At 48.6% G+C, this 20,057-nt stretch overlaps 1 protein-coding gene across 5 annotated transcripts in view; it reads right to left on the bottom strand.

The window, feature by feature from the left end:
• The window catches only part of Rptor (regulatory associated protein of MTOR, complex 1), a 296,687-nt gene that overhangs the window by 109,427 nt on the left and 167,203 nt on the right, over window positions 1–20,057 (bottom strand). For 4 of the 5 annotated variants that reach the window (NM_028898.3, NM_001306081.1, XM_006534363.3 and 1 more), the window contains exon 7: window positions 9,563–9,622. The exons of the other annotated variant lie outside the window; for it this stretch is intronic. In NM_028898.3, coding sequence (NP_083174.2) covers window positions 9,563–9,622 — 60 coding nt within the window. The remainder of the gene's footprint in view (window positions 1–9,562; window positions 9,623–20,057) is intronic. 5 annotated transcript variants of the gene reach the window in all.

The raw sequence follows: 20,057 nt of genomic DNA, 5'->3' as shown, positions 1-20,057 counted from the left end.
AAGGGACTAGTTTTCCCAGCAAGGTGACTGCAGTGACAGGAAACAGCTATGCTCCGGAGCTAACTCTTATTAAATAGAAGCTGTCACCAGGAAGGCTGGCCAAGGGTTCTGGGTGAGGCACACACTCTGCTTCACTGTGTCCTACTGTGCTCTGCCAGGCAGCTGTATTCGTTGAGGAGGCACTGCATTCTGCCTCTCACAACACACTTGGTTCCTTAGGACCAAACCCCTGAGCTGGGTAGAAATGAAGCCTGTGCCATTGAGAGAGGCTGATATGCACCATGCTGGGGCCTGCAGACCTTTGTTTTGATGCCACTGTGAAGGAAATGGAAGCAATTCCTGCTGTGTGCAGGTCCCCCCACCCCCACCCCCCATCCTTTTTCCAGTCCTCAGCTGTGACATCACTCAGTGCCGAGTCTCTGCAGTGTGCATGAGAACAAAACATGGATGGCACTCCTTGCAGGAGTGGTGTGTCAAGCACTGGGGAGACTGGCACCTTTCACCTGTCCTCTGCCTTTACAGGACTTGTGTAAGGTTGCCTGGGCAGGAATGACCCACTTGGAGGTGAGGTGAAGACACAGGAAACTGGGTGGGGAAAGCCTCTAGGTGGCAAGCAGAGATCCGGCCTTCCGTATTTTTGTGTCCCAACACTCCCTCTAGCTCCTGGCTTCTTCTGCACTGCTCAGGCCCTGGGCATCTGTTCCATTTAGTCCACCCTACACTGCTATCAGTGAGTCATCACCAGAGTAAGATGATGGCCTGAGCATGTTGATCAACTGTTGATTTCTTGGAGGGAGGGATTGCTGATCTGTGCATACTTTTTTTTTTTAAACCACAAACAGCTATTACAGTTGAACTGGAAAGAAGCATACTTTAAAAACCAAGCCTTTATTTTTTAATGATTAATATAAAAACTAGTCTACATTGTTTCTCTATCTGGACAGCAAAGTGATTTACAACCATGGTCCCTATGCCTGTGACAGAGAAGGCCTAATACCTTCCTGAGTGAGGGTATCCGAGGGAAAGGCACAGCATGACTCAGATGAGATCTCACTGCAGTGTGCTGCCTGTTCTAGTGACCCACTCAGATGACTCACCCACCCTGCATTTTCATTTCCCTAGCTCTTCAAAGGTAGATGACAATACTTACCTTCACAGGTCCCTTTAGAAAGGAGATATACAGAAAGCCCTTATTTGGACACATCTGCAAATGTTATCTTGAAAGGCTATTAAAAAAACCAAGCAGTTTCAAACCCAGAACCAAGCCCACCTCGGGGCAGTGGGCACCTGGAGGCTGCCCAGCTTGGGGCAGTGGACACCTGGAGGCTGCCCAGCTCGAGGCAGTGGGCACCTGAAGGGTAAGTGGCCCTGAAGCCTTTGAAGCAGCAGGAGGGGCACAACGGCAGCTGGCTGCTCCAGACACAGCCGCTGCTCTTTAGGATGTGTTTACACAATCGATGTTAATCATGAATAATTTTTGTACACTCTGTGCCTCTAGTGATCAGAATACTAACTAACAGCCTCCCGGATCAGGTTCAGCATCCGTGGGATCCCTGGAGCTTTCTGAGAACCCTAATATTTCTAGCACTGTTTAAGCGTTTCATTACTTTGTTTCAGGGCTGAAAAATGTCCCTTAATTTGCAAGCATGGATCTTATTGCCATTCTCTCAAAGGATTCGGAATATAAATATGCGCTGCAGCACCATCAGGCTTATTCATCAGGCAATAGGTGAACACAGATAATTAGAAGCAGTGGAGGGGGCTCAAACAGGTTCACTCTTCCTTCCTTCCAGACACGGCAGCTTAGCTGAAAACATGCCTTAGCTTTAAGGCCACTAAAGTTGGTGGAACACTCTTATGGGCCTTGTGGAATCTGCAGGTAACTGCTAAGGCTACAGTGCAGCCACCCTGGGATCCTGAGGAACAATGTTTGGAGCACAGTAATAAGGCAATGTACTGGCTGGTTTTGTGTATCAAGTTGACACAAGCTGGAGTTATCACAGAGAAAGGAGCCTCCCTTGAGGAAATGCCTCCATGAGATCCAGCTGTAAGGCATTTTCTCAATTAGTGATTAAGGGGGAACGGCCCCTTGTGGATGGTGCCATCCCTGGACTGGTAGCCCTGGGTTCAATAAGAGAGCAGGCCGAGCAAGCCAGGGGAAGCAAGCCAGTAAGCAGCACACATCCATGGCCTCTGTATCATCTCCTGCCTCCAAGTTCCTGCCCTGTGTGAGTTCCTGTCCTGACTTCCTTTAGTGATGATCAGCAATGTTGAAGTATAAGATGAACAAACCCTTTCCTCTCCAACTTGTTTCTTAGTTATAATGTTTTGTGCAGGAATAGAAACCCTGACTAAGACAGGCAACCTCTGGAAATGGACCCCAGGTCTCCACCATCTCCACCTGGCAGGTCTGCAGTGTGGAACTCAATGCCTTCCCCAGTGATGGCAAAAACAGAAACAACACAACTTCAGGTGGATTTCTGACAGAGCGGAAGAGGTGTTGTCACATCCAATTGTTATGAAGGTGGAGAAAAACCCAGGTGGCCACAGGTGAGCTCTAGAAGGTTATTGCCATCACTCCTGTTTGTATACTTGCGGTCCTGGCTTCCACCCCCAACATCAAAACTGAAAGAAGAAGCTAGTTTTCTAAGAGCACAGAAGTAGCCTGTGGAGCCTCCGGGACTTTTATGTGCAGTTGTTGCTACAGTTCTCAGGGGCCACAGTTCAAGGCTCAGCGAGATGCCGCCATGACAGCCAAGGCTCTCATCTAGAAACATTCAGGCCCTGGAGCCCTGGGCACAACACAGATGGTTGGTGAGAAAGTCTGAGTGGTATGCAGGGCACATGGGCAGAGGACACATGTGCAGACCTTATGCATCTGCCTACGGTGGGCTCCAGGGAGAGGCGCCCCGGGGAGACGGCCATTCCCCTCTGGGATAAGGAAAAGCATGCATCCAGAGGCCTATTCTCAGCCCATCTGTGCAGAGCAACTTGCCACAGTGGCCAGGTGGACCAGAACCAGTCATGCCCCTAGTGTGACACAGGTGTTTTTAACAGAAAGGACACCCCATGTGGTGAGATGTATGCAAATGAATTTTCAGAATCCTTAGAAAGCCAGAAAAATCAATAGCAGATTAACCAAGGCCAGGCTAATGTTGTGATGATGTGCTGCTACAAGGTTCCCTGTTCCCACTTATCCCAGGGCTCAGTCAGGCCTCGGGGTGCTGACGCTTAGGGCTTCCCTCCTCAGCCTCTCTCTCACTAATGTGCAGAGCTCAGGATTCTGCTCAGAATAATGAGCAGCTACAGAGCAAATGGACTGAAACCAAAGGACTGAACAAACAGCCCGTTGCCGTTCGCTCTGATAACCGTAATGAGACAGGCCGTCCTCCCAATCAATCTGGATCCAAGGCCAGCACAGTCAGGAATGCACGGGAAGGTTTTCATGATCTCTACGTGAAGGCCACATTGTACCTGGAGAAGACACAGGGGTAGAGTCCGCACCATAGTCACCCAGGAATTCATGCAGGCCCTGGAGTCAAAATGATGATGGATCCCCTGTCAACTGTAATGCAAATGAGATCTGGAGAACTCAAGAGTGCCACCTCTCTGGGAAAGTGTACTAACCACAGTGAGCAGGGTCATGTGACCATGTATGTCACCCAGCCAATTACACAAACCTCACCCAGCAACTCCCCTGACAGCTTTTGTCAATATTGTGCAAATGTTTTTATTAAAAATCTCTCACCTATTCAAAAATTTATATATTTTGAAATATTCCATGGTTCTTGAACCATCAGCTTTGATACATTTTTTAAGAGAACACTCATGCTTCCTGGATGGAGAGGCAGGGCTTTTGCTCCTTGGGGTTTTGAGCACAGCCAGGAAGGCAGCTGGGGTAAATATGTATCCTTGGGTATACTGCACAGACTAATCTACTGCTCAGACCCAGGGCATGAGGGCTCCAAGGAGACAGGCAGTCCTAGACACCCAATCACACCTGAAGCAGTTTAAGTGCTGACCATGCAGCAGAGCAACAAGCAACTATTCTATGACCACACCACTGCAGCGAAATTCTTAAAGAGATAAGACTATTACAAGGCTTTTTAAGAGTTCTGGGGCTCTGGGTGTGACTTGGCTCAGCTGGCATAGTATAATGAAATGTAGAAGCCTGTCCTTCCTGTGTGCTTGGCAAGGGATGTGGACTGACAGTCTAGCGAACACTCCAAGCACAGCAGAGCATCAGCATTGGGATAAAAGAACTTGGCTCCCGGGTCCTACTTCCAGAAAAGTATCCGTAGGCTCCCGTGCCAGGGAATGTCGCAGGGGCATGCTTGTGACTAGTATGCAATTGGGGTGCTGGAGAGACTCATCCTCAGCCAAGTCCTAATGCTTTGCCTGCACAGCTGTGCACAGATGCATGAAGCAAGGGCGACTGCACATGGGGATCCAAAACAATTGCATGGAGACTCTCAACTCTGAGCACTGCATCTTCAGGGGCAGGAGAGCAATTCAGTCACAACATGTCTGAGGCCTCAGGGCTGTGATGTCCCTCCACTCTGTGCTACATTTCCTCTAGTCTTCCAAATCCTAAAGACATGATGGTCTATGGTTTGGATATGCTTTGAGTGTGTCCCCAAAGTTTCAAAGGTTGACATTAGCCCACACTGCGAAGTCCAATGTGGTGCACAGGCCAAGGGACAGCTGGAGGGGACTAGGAGTCAATGAGGTCAGTGTGTGGAACCCTACAGTTGACTTCCAGGGACTTTAAAGGGGACATAATCACCATACACACACTTGTCCCCTGTCTTAACATGCTATATGCACAGCCTTGGGACTCTTCCAGGGACCTCATTAGAGAGTGCTCCATGACCTTGGAGGTGCAGAATGGTAAGCTAAAAAAAACCCCTCTCCTATTTCTCTCTCCTGCTCCGTTGGCACTGTGTGTGCATGTGTTGTAGTAAAGAGCCCAGGGCTTTGTCTGTGCCAGCTGGGCAAGTGCTGTGATACTGTATGTCAGAAACCCCACATGGCCTAACACAGATGTGAGCCTGTACATGAGTTAACAAAAACAAAACTGGTTCTGTCCACACCCTGCTGGGGAAGAGACAGCTCTGCTTTGAAGCCTCTCATCATGGTAGTGAGGGTAGCTAAGGCTGTGGTGGTGGAAAGCTGGGTCAAAGCTTCTGTTCTGTAAAAACTTGGCAGAATACAAATGCACATCACTGGCATGAAGTGGTCCGCTGGCTGCGGACCAGGGAGGGTGGAGTGGACGTTGCAGAGGTACACTGCCACAAAAGCACAGGCACTGCAGAGACACCGCTGGCTATGGTGGGCAGTGACGACACAGAACAGAGCTGGGTTACTGTAAACTGCCCCACATATCTGCAACCTCAGCACAAGTGCTCTTGAGCTACATCTTGACACCAGCCTCCCGGCAAGGCCGACTGCACGGAGGCAGAGGTTCACGCTGCCGATCAGTGTCCCCACGGCACTCCACATGCAGCATATGGAGACACCAGGTAGGCAGCGCAGACTCCTCCAGGAACAATCCCAGCAGGCTGCAAGCCATGGGATTTATGGACACCAAAATGGGGACATTTTGAGGAGACATCCAGGTAATAACAGAGTGGATGAAAAGAGGGCAGACAGGACCAATCATCAGAGGGACCTGCTGTTCGCTTCCTACTCTGAAACCAAACCTTCTTACGGGACAATTGGGAAAATTCTATAACTTTTTCTTTAAATGGCAACATCCCTCTAGCAAACTGCAAAGGTGAAAAAAATACATATCACTTCAGAACTTGATCTAGTGGCTGTGGCTGGTGGCGTCCAGGACTGTTTGTCAAGTTTGGAATTTGTCTTGACATAAATAAGATTCACCCATTCACATTCAACTTAAACCTTTGCCAAGCCACAAAGAATAGCAGCAACAGGGTCTTTTGAACAGCAAATGTTGATCTGTGCCTGTTTCAACTGAAATGGACTGCTCTCCACGGCTCAGATTCCCATCAACACCTTAAACATAAGTACACTGGAGACTGGCGTGCTGGGTCCGCTCTGTCTTCCATGCGTCTTCCCAGCTCTGCTTTAAACTTCCCAACTGGAGCTGGAGTCACCAGGCGCGTGGACTCAGCATTGCATGTCTGCTGAAGACCCTGCTATCAAGGTCACAATGTGCAGATAGCCCTCTCAGCCTGCAAAATGGAGGACTCCTTTTCTTAGAGGACCTTCCTCTTCTCTGCCTGATCTTATCTAGAGGATGACCCTGCATAAAGCTTCCTGCAAGCACTGCACATAAGTCCGCCTCAGCCCTTCCTGCCATATGACAGTTAGGTACTGTGTTATGACCAATCATCCCTTCCTAATCTCTGAGGAAAGTCACCACATAGTCTATAGCCAGATTACAGGTTCAACTTCCTCATTCCTGATAAGAAGACCCTCTTCATGTAAATGCAGCATTCCCAGCACCTCCACCCTAGCCAATAATGTCCTCACCGTGGAAATCCCTACCCACTCCCCAAGATCTATATAGCCCTTGTTTACCCGAATAAAGTTGAGCTGTCTCACTGAAGCTGATCCAGAAGTTACTCCACTGTACACGCTGTCCGAACCCTGCTCTACCCCCTCACCCTTTGGGCTGCTGACTGATGACCTCCGAGGAAGGGGGAACCCACAAATGCCCATGTTCTCTCACCACAGCTCCTCTCTGCTAGGTGGATTTTGAAACCCGACTACCCTCATGACAATACATTAATTTTCTTTAACTTAAAAAACAAATAAATAAAAATTGACCACTGGAGAGATGGCTCAGTGGTTAAGAGCACTTGCTGCTCTTACAAAGGACCTGGGTTCTGTTCCCCGTACCCACATAGGAACTCCGAACTGCCTGTGACTTATGTTCCAAGGGATATGACACCATTTTCTAGACTCCGCCAGCACTAGCACTAGGCACACATGTGGTGCACACATATGCATGAAAGAAGCACACCTAAAATAAACTTTAAAAATTCACACTTAGTGTTTTAGCCCAACTCTGGATTACCACTTGTCACAGAAGAAGGAGCAAAGAGGACTGTGTGAATTCACCTCCAGGCACCAAAGGGCTGGTCTTGCCCGCTGGGAAGACAGTAGTGGTAGGACAGGGTAGGAAAGGAAGAAAGGCATGCAGCAGAGGCTGGGGTCCATCAGGGAAAGCAATGCTTGATGCGGTGCTGGTCTTTTCTGCCAGGGCAGAAGGATGCCCACTATAATTTGTCAGTCCTCACTGGCTAGTTCTAATAATGAAGGAAAAACTACTTGCCCATGAAGCAGAAGAAACCACTCCTCATCTTAGGCCCTCAGTTTCCCAGGGCTTGTTGACAGCACATGCTGCCTCTGCTATCCCCAGTGATTCTGGCCAGCACCCTTAGGGCTTGCTTCCTGCCTCCACATTTAGGGTAACTTCATTTTTTCCCCCGTTACATAACAAAATGACTTACTTTGGTGTGAGCTCTATGGCTTTAACATACAAGCTGTCTATCTGTGGGGCTGCAGGTAGAACATTTCCTTCTTACTGGTCCCTCAGGTCACTCACCACAGTCCTGACTTGACGAATCTGTTCTCCTATCCGATAGGTCTGTCTTTTTCAGAATGTGACTCTTGAAGACTGGTTTCTGCAACTACCTGTGGTGTGTGTGTGTCTTGTAGGAATTTTTAACCCCAATAAGTCTGTATAAAAACCACACAATTCAGTTATTATAATGATAAGCTATGTGTCTATTATACTGGGCAGATCCAGCACTCTACTGACTTATTCCCCAGCTATGAGACCCTTTGCTATTTGGGGTTTTGTTCCATCTTGGCTTCCTCCTCTTTTTATTGCCCTCCCTCTTTTCTTTCTTGCTCTCCTCTCTCTATGTCTCTTATCTTGACCTATAAAATTCTGTCCCTTTAGTTCCAGTGCTTCCTCCAGCCCATGTTGCCAAGTCTTAAATTTAGCTCTCTGGTGTGTGAGAGATCTTCTCTTTTCTTGCTGATAGCACTTCTGATACTCATGTAACATCCTCTGAATATTCTGTAGGTTTCAATTTTCTTTTTGTTTTAAAAAACGATGTCGTTTCCCCAACAGTTAGTTCTGAAGCATCGCCTGCCCAGCTCCACTGTCCACCAGCTCCCATCCTGCTTTGGATCATGCTGTGGCTTCTGAACCATGGATAAGACACAGCCCTGCTTGGCAAAGAGAGGAATTACTGAGCCTTCCATGTGCCCAGCCACCACCCACTGATGAGTCTCTACTTTTCCATGCTATCCACCCTGTTTGTGACTGAAAGAACCGTGGAGCTTAGCCAGTGATTCAAAGTCCAAAAGGAAACACTAGCATCAAATGGTCTATAATGTCCTCACTACATTCTGATGACTCTTAGACTGAGCTATTGATGCATTTTACATGCTACATTTCTGTAATATATAGCAAGTTTCTGTCATGTGTATACACTCAGAAACACACACACACACACACGCACACGCACACAGAGAAGTCATAATCTCTTGATGCTGTTGTTCCTTTGCCTGTTTTAAGCCCCTCCTTGCTATATAGCTGAAACTTATTAGGCAATGCTGGGGAATCAAACTCAGGGCATTTATAGACATTAAGTGTGCCCCAATCCTGCCCTCAATCCTAGGGCCTTATGCTTCTTTATGCATTTATATTCAGAGTTTGCAACAATGGAAAATAAGTCATAGTGTGTATTTTTCACTTACACTGGTGTGGGTGCCATAAATGTATGTGCAGCTCTGCACTCTTCCTGCAGGCTGCACTGTGAGCATGTAGCAAAAAAATGCACTGCTCCTGGCACAGGCTTTCAGTTGGTTCCTAACACACAGGGAGGGCTCTTTTCTAGGGAGATGCATGGGGCAGGTTCGCTTTTCTTACTTCTTTAATAAACTCAGGTCTTGGACATTTCGCATGTACCACATGTATCACAACCTGGAAAACAATTATCTGGCAAGTAACCTGGGAGATATGGAGTCTCACCCCACGCCCTCATCACTGCGTTTTTCCATACTTCTGACACAAGTCAGTGTGGAATCAAATGCAGGCCAAGTTTAGTCAGGAGATACTATTTCAGAACAGGAGAGGGACAGACTTCTCAGTGACCTCAGCAGGCTCGGAGCGAGAGGGACTGGGGCTCTGACGCTGCTTACACCCTGACTCTGCTTCGAGAATGCGTCTGACCCAGGCAGTAACATGGCTGGAGGCAAAAGGCTACAGACATGGAGGGCCTAAGTCGAAGGAGATTCGGTCAGAGTCTCAGATGGGCCCAGCAGGCAGCTGTGCTCGGTCAGCATCAGCGTAGTCTGCAGCATTTTAAACATTCAAAGGACCTGAGCTTCTTACCATTTCTCTTCCAACACTGCCTCACATCCATTCCTCTAACAGCGAGCACTTGTGTAACCATCACAAGCAGAGCCTCCATCAGAGAACAAAGAGACAGACCCCAGGAAAGAGAGAACCCACGCCTGGGAGGGTCTGAGGATGCAGATCCAGATCCAGGAGAGCACCGGCCCAGAGCTTACTTACTTTTCTATCAAATCCAGTGTGACTCCAGGCACCAGACTCACGCACTTCTGCATGCAAAACCTGCAGAGACAGGAGAGACCACGAGAGGCATGAGCAGAGCACTAAACATGAGAACATCAGCGCTGAAAACAGGAACTAAGAGTGGGGAAGGGGCCCACAGACACGTCACTGCTTCCTTGGTCCTGCAGCATCAGGGTTAAGAAGCACTCCTCACTGTCCCTGCCAAGGCTGTATGACTGTGGAGTAGCGCAGAGCCAGGAAGAGGAGGAAGGGACTACGAGAAGTCAATGGAGCCTTGTCCTTGAGATTAACACAGAGCTGAGCCTCAAAGCAACACTCCGGTTAAGAACTGCTGTAGTGAGAGGGGCTCCCCACTCTGCCTCTCTTCCTCTGGGATGAGGAACTGTAGGAGGGAAAACTGGGGGTGGGGTGGGGTTAACGACTGAAATGTAGGTAAGTAATATAATGAAAAAAAAAATGAGGAAGGAGGACTAGTGCTGTGGAGTGGATGCCTGCCTGTAAGGTACACAAATACCACTTCAAGAAGATGAAGAAACACAGATTCAATTATACCGCTTTAACCATCCCAAGTCAAAGGAGCCAGAGATGAAAGACTTCTCATCTGTGGACAGATCCAACCTCAAAAGCCAGAACAGAAATGTCAGGGCTTTATCTAATTTGTGTGTGTTGACAGAAGGCAGGAAGCCATCTTTTTTTCCTCCTGTTAGAGCCATTGGCACACTGCAGAACAGGATCAATGGAAGCACTGAGGGAAAAGTAGCTAGGGGTTTTTAGTGGGAGAAATATAAAATGCTTGAACTGTCTGTGTTTAAAATTAAGAGCAGTAGCCTCTTTCAGAAGCTGCAGCAGGACACCTCTCACAAGTCAGAAGCTGCAGCAGGACGCCTCTCACAAGTCAGAAGCTGCAGCAGGACACCTCTCACAAGTCAGAAGCTGCAGCAGGACACCTCTCACAAGTCAGAAGCTGCAGCAGGACACCTCTCACAAGTCAGAAGCTGCAGCAGGACGCCTCTCACAAGTCAGAAGCTGCAGCAGGACGCCTCTCACAAGTCAGAAGCTGCAGCAGGACACCTCTCACAAGTCAGAAGCTGCAGCAGGACGCCTCTCACAAGTCAGAAGCTGCAGCAGGACACCTCTCACAAGTCAGAAGCTGCAGCAGGACACCTCTCACAAGTCAGAAGCTGCAGCAGGACGCCTCTCACAAGTCAGAAGCTGCAGCAGGACGCCTCTCACAAGTCAGAAGCTGCAGCAGGACACCTCTCACAAGTCAGAAGCTGCAGCAGGACGCCTCTCACAAGTCAGAAGCTGCAGCAGGACGCCTCTCACAAGTCAGAAGCTGCAGCAGGACGCCTCTCACAAGTCAGAAGCTGCAGCAGGACACCTCTCACAAGTCAGAAGCTGCAGCAGGACACCTCTCACAAGTCAGAAGCTGCAGCAGGACACCTCTCACAAGTCAGAAGCTGCAGCAGGACGCCTCTCACAAGTCAGAAGCTGCAGCAGGACACCTCTCACAAGTCAGAAGCTGCAGCAGGACACCTCTCACAAGTCAGAAGCTGCAGCAGGACGCCTCTCACAAGTCAGAAGCTGCAGCAGGACGCCTCTCACAAGTCAGAAGCTGCAGCAGGACACCTCTCACAAGTCAGAAGCTGCAGCAGGACGCCTCTCACAAGTCAGAAGCTGCAGCAGGACGCCTCTCACAAGTCAGAAGCTGCAGCAGGACGCCTCTCACAAGTCAGAAGCTGCAGCAGGACACCTCTCACAAGTCAGAAGCTGCAGCAGGACACCTCTCACAAGTCAGAAGCTGCAGCAGGACACCTCTCACAAGTCAGAAGCTGCAGCAGGACGCCTCTCACAAGTCAGAAGCTGCAGCAGGACGCCTCTCACAAGTCAGAAGCTGCAGCAGGACACCTCCACAAGTCAGCTCCGAACCTAGGATGACTCCATTCACAGTTTCCAAGGCATTCTGCAGAGATTTGCCCACAACTGACACTGTCGATGGTCCACACATCTGCGATACAGGCAACGGTGAGTGGCAGCTCTTAGCCAGCCCACGTTGCCAGTAAAACTAATGGTGCTCTCTCTACCAGTCTCTCTCAGCCTGGGGCTAAGCTAAGGCAGTCTGGAGCTTGTGTGTTCTCCAGTTCAGATGGCTGCCCCTTACAATGGGGTCCCCAGGACACTTTTAAACTGCATGTCCATAGAGACACTGTGTTTAGTACAACATCATGACACAACTGAGAGAGAAGGATAAAAACCGTTATGAGTGGGTAGGCTTGGAGGACAGAGTCAGCGGTGGGATAGGGGGCAGAAAAGTAAAAGACACAGGAACAGGAAGACACCAAGATACTATACAGACAGTATGTAGATGGATAAGGGGCTCCAACTGCCTAGCCATGTTCTCTGTCTCAAGAAAGAAAGCTCAGCTCAGGCAGTAGGGGAAAGTTAGCTATAGAGTAAGTTGCCACAGCCAGTGTTCTGTGGTTCACAGAGCAAAGCAAATGAAGCTGAGGGTCACACTTCCCTGACAGTGGGGACAGCCCCTTTACAGCACTAAGGACCTGGAATGGTTGAATGTGGTCAAATGGGTGACTAGGCTCTGAACTATATCCTTCTGCTGGCCTTCAGAGAGCTCTGCTCGGTACCCTCAAGGCATATCCTTGGAGTCAGCACAGACACACACTGCTCCAAAGGTGTCTTTGCCCAAATCAAGCTCTCCTGCTGGTTAAGCATGACCAACAGGAGACACATTTTGGGTGAATTTAATGTGAGCCACAGTCCTCATTATTTTTTCTTCTCATCCATAATGGATTTATTGACTGGGATGTCTGGAGTCCAGTAATGACAGAATCATTTGTAATGGACTAATTCTCTTGCCAATAGCAATAATAAACTCCAGACAAAAATATTAAAAATGATCACTTGGTAATTCCAAAAAGCAAACAGACGAGAAACTGGAAGGCCTACAACCTGTTGGGCTACACATTCAAACAACATATGGGGCCTGTAGCTGAAGTCTCCCTGGGGTGGAGATCAGAGATCAGCACTGAAGGCTGCCAGGAAATTGCAAGAAATAACCTTAGACTGCAGGGAGCCAAACCTTCCTCTCACGCTGGCTGACTCACCAACTACAGGCAGGATGTGACTCTGAGGATCCCTGTGGCAACGTGAGGCTGAAACTATTAATTGGAGAATGCAGTGTCTCTTGCGCCAAGAAAGCAGAGCAAGGCCCCATAAAGCCCAGGGCTCTCAGTGGGCTCCAGAGGGGTGCTGCCTTAGTCACACAAACCCTATTCCAGGATCAAGAGTGACTCTGGAGCAAGGAACAAAGCCAATGAGGTCAAGTCCCACAACCGAGCTTACCCATCACGCCGCCCACCCATCCCAAGTGAGTGGCCTCTGCAGTGCTTTGCATTGGTTCTTCCAGAATGAATGGCACAGTGTTAGAAGCCAGAGGAAATACCGAAACAGACTCTGGAAGTGAGAGACACTTTACGGTTATAAAAAACGAATTTGCCTACTGACTGTGAGATTAGCATTTTTAGAATAGTGAAAAGGCACAGTTCTCATAGACATGGAATTAAAGGACGGCCATTGGGCAACTCTAATGAGGCTATGGGTCACTAGAAGCATGCTTAAGTCAGCACTGAACCCACAAAGTTCCTTCACCAACAGTATCAGTTCTCCAGAAATAATAGCTGCCTCACCTGGCACACCTTTTTCCTTCTACACTGGGTGAGGGTGTTTCCGGACAATGAAGGCAAAGGACTAGGCAGACACTGAAGAAACGAAACGCCTCAGCGCTAGGCACAATGGCCTAGGAGTCGGAGGCAGGCAGATCTCTGTGAGTTACAGGCCAGCCCATTTTGCATAACAAATTCCAGGACAGCCAGGGCTATGCAGAAACACTGCCTTAAAACAAACAAACAAACAAACAAATAACAAAAAACAAAGACTCAAATAACCCATTACAACTGGCCAGGTACAGTGGCTCACACCTGTAAACCAGAGCCTTAGGAGCCCAGACAGAAGGGTCATTGCAAGCTCCAGGCCTGTATGGGTTACACAGCAAAAGCCTGTAGAAAATATTAAACAAAATAAACACAAAGTGAAAGCCTATGGAAAATATTAGATAAAACGAAATAACCAAATAGTTGAAAGCTGCTCCCTGCTCTCTGTGTGCTGGTTGTTGCCCTGTCTCAGGTGAGGGTTTATTTCTTAGCATGAAATAAGAGGCATGCCTGTTCTACAAATGGAGGACACCTGTAAGTGAGGAACACAGAGTGAAGCTCCTGACTGCCATCTGGGAGGTTGAGGCAGGGAGATTGTAAGCCAAGAATTCAAAGCCAGCTTGGACAGCATAGCAAGGTCAGTTTCAACAACAACTAAATCATACAAAGACAAAATGAACAAACAAACAAACAAAATCATCATCAACATCATCATCAACAACAACAAAAACCCAAACAGGAAGCTTTCAGAACCACCACTTTCAAAGAAATAAGCAGATTAAGCAGGAGAAAACTCAGAACCCGCATTTTATACCCAGCCAAACTACCACATAAGTGTGAAGGCAGAAGTGTTCTAGGGCATATAGAGCTTCAGATGACTGGCTGAGCTTCAGATGGGTGGCCATCAAGAACCATAGGGAACACAGCTGTGGATGACTCTGGAGTCAGAGGGCAGAGGTGAAAGGGATAGAGAAATGCTTTGATGAGGAAGCTCTGTGAGATGTGTTGTCTTCTAAAGAAAAACAAATGCAAACTAAAAAAAAGTCTGCTGAAGCCCAAATGTAGGGGGATGGCACAGAGACCAGCTGAGAGGACTCCTCTGTGGCAGCTTTACTGGGAGCCACTGCTTTGAACCAAGTAGCTACCCAAACCAGGCTAAGCATCAAAAAATGGAGCCTTGCTCAACAGTCAGAACCTGAGCTGTTTACCCAGCCTTCTAGGAACCAGCAGGAGGAAACATCACTTCCCACAGCAGGCCAGCTGCAGCCTGCCACCAACAATCAGGTTCCAGCCTGCTTTAATCCTTACAGCAGAGGTGACCTGAGGCTAACCAATCCTTTTTCTATTTCCTGCCTCACAAGGAACTCTGACTCATTTTTGTTTTTTTGTTTCTGCTCTCTGCAGCTCTCCTCTGCCTATAAAACCCTCTCTTCTGTTCCATTTACAGAAAAGCGGTCATAAAACGGGGCAAAATGGAAAGGTAGGGAAATCTGGGGGACATGAGCAGGGGAAGGAGCCCTCACTCTAGGTCCAGTTGAAACTACTCATCAGCAGTGCAGCAGGAACTCCAGCACCTTGGACAGTTGCTGAGGCAAGTCCCCTTCCAGCTGCAAACCTGACATTTGCTAGAAGTCTCACTAGAAGCCTCATGATGAGGAAAGAACACGAGCTAAGCACCTTGTGCAGACCCAGTGGCTCCAGATCTCACCCCGCCATTATAATCCCATTCAAGGCATTACTAGAGCAGTCGCACATATCAAATACTAGACAAAAGACACCAAAGGTTCCTTAGCAACCTCAGAGACTTAACTGGTATGTGTAGCCAATATTAGTCATCTGCACCTCCTTAAAGAGCTCAGCCGAACTTGGGTATGCCTTATTTTCTCAGAGGCTCAAAGCCACACTCTTAGGTATGGTCTTTCTCCCTTAAGTGTTTCGTTTTCTCCAAACCCTCAGACTTAAGATCACATTAAAATGTCTTTAGTGTAACTTCCAGCTCTACATCATTGTTCTAGCTGGTCCTGAAATTCTTCCCAGCATCAAAGCTACAAATTTCAGACTGGCCTAAGTCCCCTAAAAGTCACAGGGAAGGCTGCTGAGGGTGGCAAAGCAGAGCTGTGTCTTGGACCCACACACTGAGCGCCTAATCACAGACTCAAAAATAAAACCTGGCTGGAGAGATGGCTAAGAGAACGTGCTCCTCTTCCAGAGGCTGAGGGTTCGACTCCCAACATCCACATGTTAGCTTACAACCATCAGTAATTACAAGTCCCAGGGATCCAGGGACACTAGGCATGCAAGTGGTGCACTAGACATATTTGTAGGCAAAACACCAATACACAGTAAATAAACAAATACACACTGCCAACCAGCTGGATAGAGGGGATTACTCCTGTAACCCAAGCTTTCAGGAAGCTAGGCTGACAGCTCAATACCAGCCTAGGTAACATAGTGAGTACAGTTTGGGGTGGAGAGTAAGACCCTGTCACCAAGGACCCACCATGTAAGATCTTTAAACTGTTCTTATTTTTCCCTTGATGCTAATTCACAAACCTTTCCTGTTACTTTTGACTTTACAGAATGGCTTCCCATTGGCCACAGCTAGGCCTGCAGCTAGGATTAGACACAAGAACTTGCTATCTCAGGTGCTCTCTCTGCTGCACAATCAAGTAAGCCAGAAGACAGAGATGAGCCACTCCTCTGACCTGCATAGACCTCTCCGTCCTGGGCCAGAGCCCCAGCCAGAGACTGAGAAGGAGCAAGCAGCAGGGGTGCAACTTCCGAGACTCCATACTGTCTGTCACAGGCTTTCTCTCACACTGTTTCAAATGGCTAAAATCTGTCCCCCAATTTAAAAAAAAAGACAGTCAAAACAGGCAGCTGATGGGAGGAAAATCTTTCAGTGCTATCATAAGGGTGCAAACTATCAAAGGTGTATCCTTTGCCTCCCTGCCGTTTCCCTGGGGCTACCAAGAGCTACTGTCTTGGAAGAAACCAACCCTCCTTCCTATGAAAGCACCTTCTTCTTGGAGGAAACTTTGAACGCACAGGCAGAACACATCTCGCCTCATGGTACACTCCCACGTGACAGGATCCGATATGGCAGGGCAGAACTGCCCCCGAGTCTGTGACGGCTTCAGGCTCCTCACTCTTCAGTCTGACTTACACCTGGTGAGCAAGTCCCATGCAGCATGTGTACACTGTGCGTGGACACAGACTAGGAAGTGTAGGAAGGACCCACAGTCAGAGGAGCAGAAGTCTGCGGAACTCTGCCCCTCACAGCGCCTCAGTTAGGGCAATGCTCTTGACTGCACACTGATGGGACACAGCAGACAGGCCCAGATCCCATAGTGCACTTGGTATTTATAGAGACGGGTGTGCCATCATCTACCTCTGACTAGGAGGGAGGGTGGCTTTATGGAAAAAGTTTCAGATGGGCCCTAAAACTTGTTTAAAAAAATGATTCTTTTAAATCCCAAAGAACCAAGTACTCAGAACATAATTTGCTGTGATCAGTCCATCACTTTCTTTTTGCCATCTGATCTGCTCTTCTGAGTTAAGATGGCTCAAAGTTCTTCTAGGACTGTCATAATCAGAAGGCTGGAGATCACATGGACAAACCAGACAGCGGGCACCAAGCAGCACATGCTCACACCACTTACCACTCAGTGGCAGCCAAGAGAAGCCTGGACCAGAGTCAGACTGGCCTTGTGTCTGCTGAGCAGCATGGCATGAGGGGCTCCCTCATACAGGGGCTGAGATGATGTCACTCTGAAACTGCCACACGACTAGTGGTCCAAAGCCAAGGCCTGACTCTCATCCAAAGTACAGTGAGAAAAGAAACTGGCTGGGATGACTTGCAAGCAGGCTGGGGACCATGCACTCCCTCCCCCACACAAAGCAAGGGCCGCACTTGCAGAGATCAGGGCAGGAGATGCAGACAGATGCTCTCCCTTCCTCTGCTAATGTTATGGGCGATGTCTACAAGGAAAATCCTGAGTGCTGAGGCTGGGACAGTCAGGTGGGCTGTCCAAGTCTTCATCCACTCATAGCTAAGCTAATCTCACATTTCCATCTTGGGATAGACTTCACACGAGTCTCCCAGAAAACACCAAGTGTTTTTCTCAGCTGTTCTGCGTTCCTCTTCTGAGAGGGAGAGGGAGAGGGAGAGGGAGAGGGAGAGGGAGAGGGAGAGGGAGAGGGAGAGGGAGAGGGAGAGGGAGAGGGAGAGGGAGAGGGAGAGGGAGAGAGTGTGGGAGAGGGAGAGTGTGAGAGAGAGAGAGTGTGTGTGTGTGTGTGTGCGCGTGTCTCAGAATCATCAAGCTCAGAACTTGGGATAGGAGGATCCAGAAGTGTAGAACAAGCCGGACAATGCTGAGGTCCTGGCTCATGCAAGCACATGAACCCATCTATAAGCAGGGCCCTTTCTGAAAAAGTTCAATCTGATTTAAACCAAGCAGAGGAAGATGATCTGTGTTAGAGGAGAGGCAAAAGGTGGGACCCAAGATGTATGACCAAAGACAAAGCAGTGTTCTTACTTGCCAATTCAAAGTTAATTAATGAAAACATTTCTCAATTAAAAATAAACTAAAACAAGAAGCAAACATCCATTCTCCACCTGCCAGCTTCTCCACCAGCTCAGGGCAACCACAGATGTCAGTTCTCAGTCTGCATTGGAGTCTTCTAGCCCCGAAGGGACCCTGTTTATATCTTCCGTTCTTAAGGTGTCTATGCCTAAGTCTTCTACATGAAGGCGTATCCTAGTGTCCTCCACAACGGTGCCTTTAGGTTGGGAGTACAGAAGCTGGCCTGCCGGCCTGCCATTTGTGACTGGCAGTTTACATCTGTCATTGTTACTCTAGCAGAGAATGTCAATGCTCAGAGGAACTATAGAACCGAGCAAACGGCTAAGTGAGGGGGCCCAGGTAAGACCCCATCTCTGACTTTATACACATTCCTCTCCTGCCCATTCCAGGACACATCTGACACTAACATCATCTTCTCAATGGACCATACAGTTGACAGGTACCAGACACTCTGGCTGTTTCACGGCCGTAAGCACACTGTCCTAACAAAAGCAGATGGACATGATGATAGTCATGACTAGGTCTAGGATTCTGTAGGAAAGTCCAGCTAGAGGCAAGGGGAACTTATCAGAGAACAAGCTTCCTTGAGCAAGTGAGAACTTCAGCCATGGCTGGGTAGGCAGTGGACAGAGGTCTGCGCTCTTCATGGGCGGTTATGCTCACTTTTATCATCAGCAGCAGAAACAGTCCTGGGATGGGAGGTGGGGAAGTGCTGTGACAAAGCAACCAATTCCTGATGTTCTTGAAGTAGGCAGGGTCAGACTAGTTTCCAATTAAACTTAAATGCAGATTCAGTTGTGCAGCATGTGCGGTACACAGTCTTGTCCACCTCCAGCAGGCGGAGAGGCTGCCAGGGTTCCTCTGCTGTGTTCCTGGTCCGTGGCTTCAGCATCAGGTGTACTCCTCCACTAAGTGCCTGAGGCTTCTGGAAGAAGGTGAGCACACTGGTAGGGAAGGACAGACCTTTCTCACAGCGATTTACACACTGTAGGCCACAAAACTCTCAGATCATGCACAGCCCACAGTCTGCTTATCACAGTCTGCAGTGGGACTGTTTCTCCTTGAAGGTAAGGCTGGGGGTGCTGAAAATGACACGTTTGTATGTGTGATAAGTATGGAGCGGTCTCACTTCCCAGTTTCAGAACAGCAGAGGTCAGGAGCTCCACTCTCTGGCATGCTAGTCTCATGTGAGTGTGTCCAGAACAAGGAGAGGCGCTGTGCTCAGAGAAGCAGCACAAGGGCTTTGTCCCCCAGAAACACTGGATAGAATATTAAACCTGAAAATAAAGGGCTGGGTGATAATAGCAAGTGGCTGTCTTTAACCTGGAAGCACAATTCAAAACATGTATGGATTCTGCTTACGTGAATTATGTAGTGTGTGGGCACCAGGGGCAGCCTGAGGAGAGCTCTGCTGCACAATGGAAAAACAGACAGACAGACACCATGAGACAATAGCAGGGACTGAGCTCATTCCTTTCAGAGGTTCCTCCCTACCGCTCACTATTAGAATATCACACAGTAATGGAAGGAAAGGAAGGCTCTTCTGGAGCCTACCTGATGGTGTGTGTGTGCATGTGTGAGTGCGTGCCTGTGTTCGGGTGTGTGTGTGTATGTGTGCGCGCGCATGCTGCTGCCCTCTCTCACATAGCCCCATGGTTGCTGGCGGCACTCAGGTGCACAATGCAGAGGAAGGAGCCAGGCTCAGTGGGAAGAGAGCACCTTCTCTGTGATCTGCTGCAGTCTTAAGGAACCTGAGACGTAAACTAGGGGCCTTAAGCAGAAACAGAGGCCAGGAAAACAGGTGATGAGGAATAAGCCTGCGGGAGCAAAGGAACCTCTGAATGAACGTGTAAGGAGCTGATGGAGTCCGAGTGAATGTGTACTTTTGGTATGAGCATGTGTCAAGGACTGCTGTGAACTCAGCTATAAGTCAGGCTACAACACTGGGCATATTAAGCACCTGGTCCCCAGTCAATCACACAGTCATGTGCCCTGAGTTATGGCTGCTTTGACTGGTCCTGGTTACTAGCAAAGGTGCATGTGAAGCCATGTGGGAAGTCCCTTGTAAATTACAGTGTGTTGCACTATTAATACATACTGGCCGACACAGACCTCACAGCCCCCTTCCACAGTACTTCCAGGGCAGCTGCACTGCCTCTA

Source organism: Mus musculus, chromosome 11, assembly GCF_000001635.26.
Source record: "Mus musculus strain C57BL/6J chromosome 11, GRCm38.p6 C57BL/6J".
NCBI lineage: Eukaryota > Metazoa > Chordata > Mammalia > Rodentia > Muridae > Mus > Mus musculus.
This window is presented reverse-complemented; position numbering and strand designations above follow the sequence as displayed.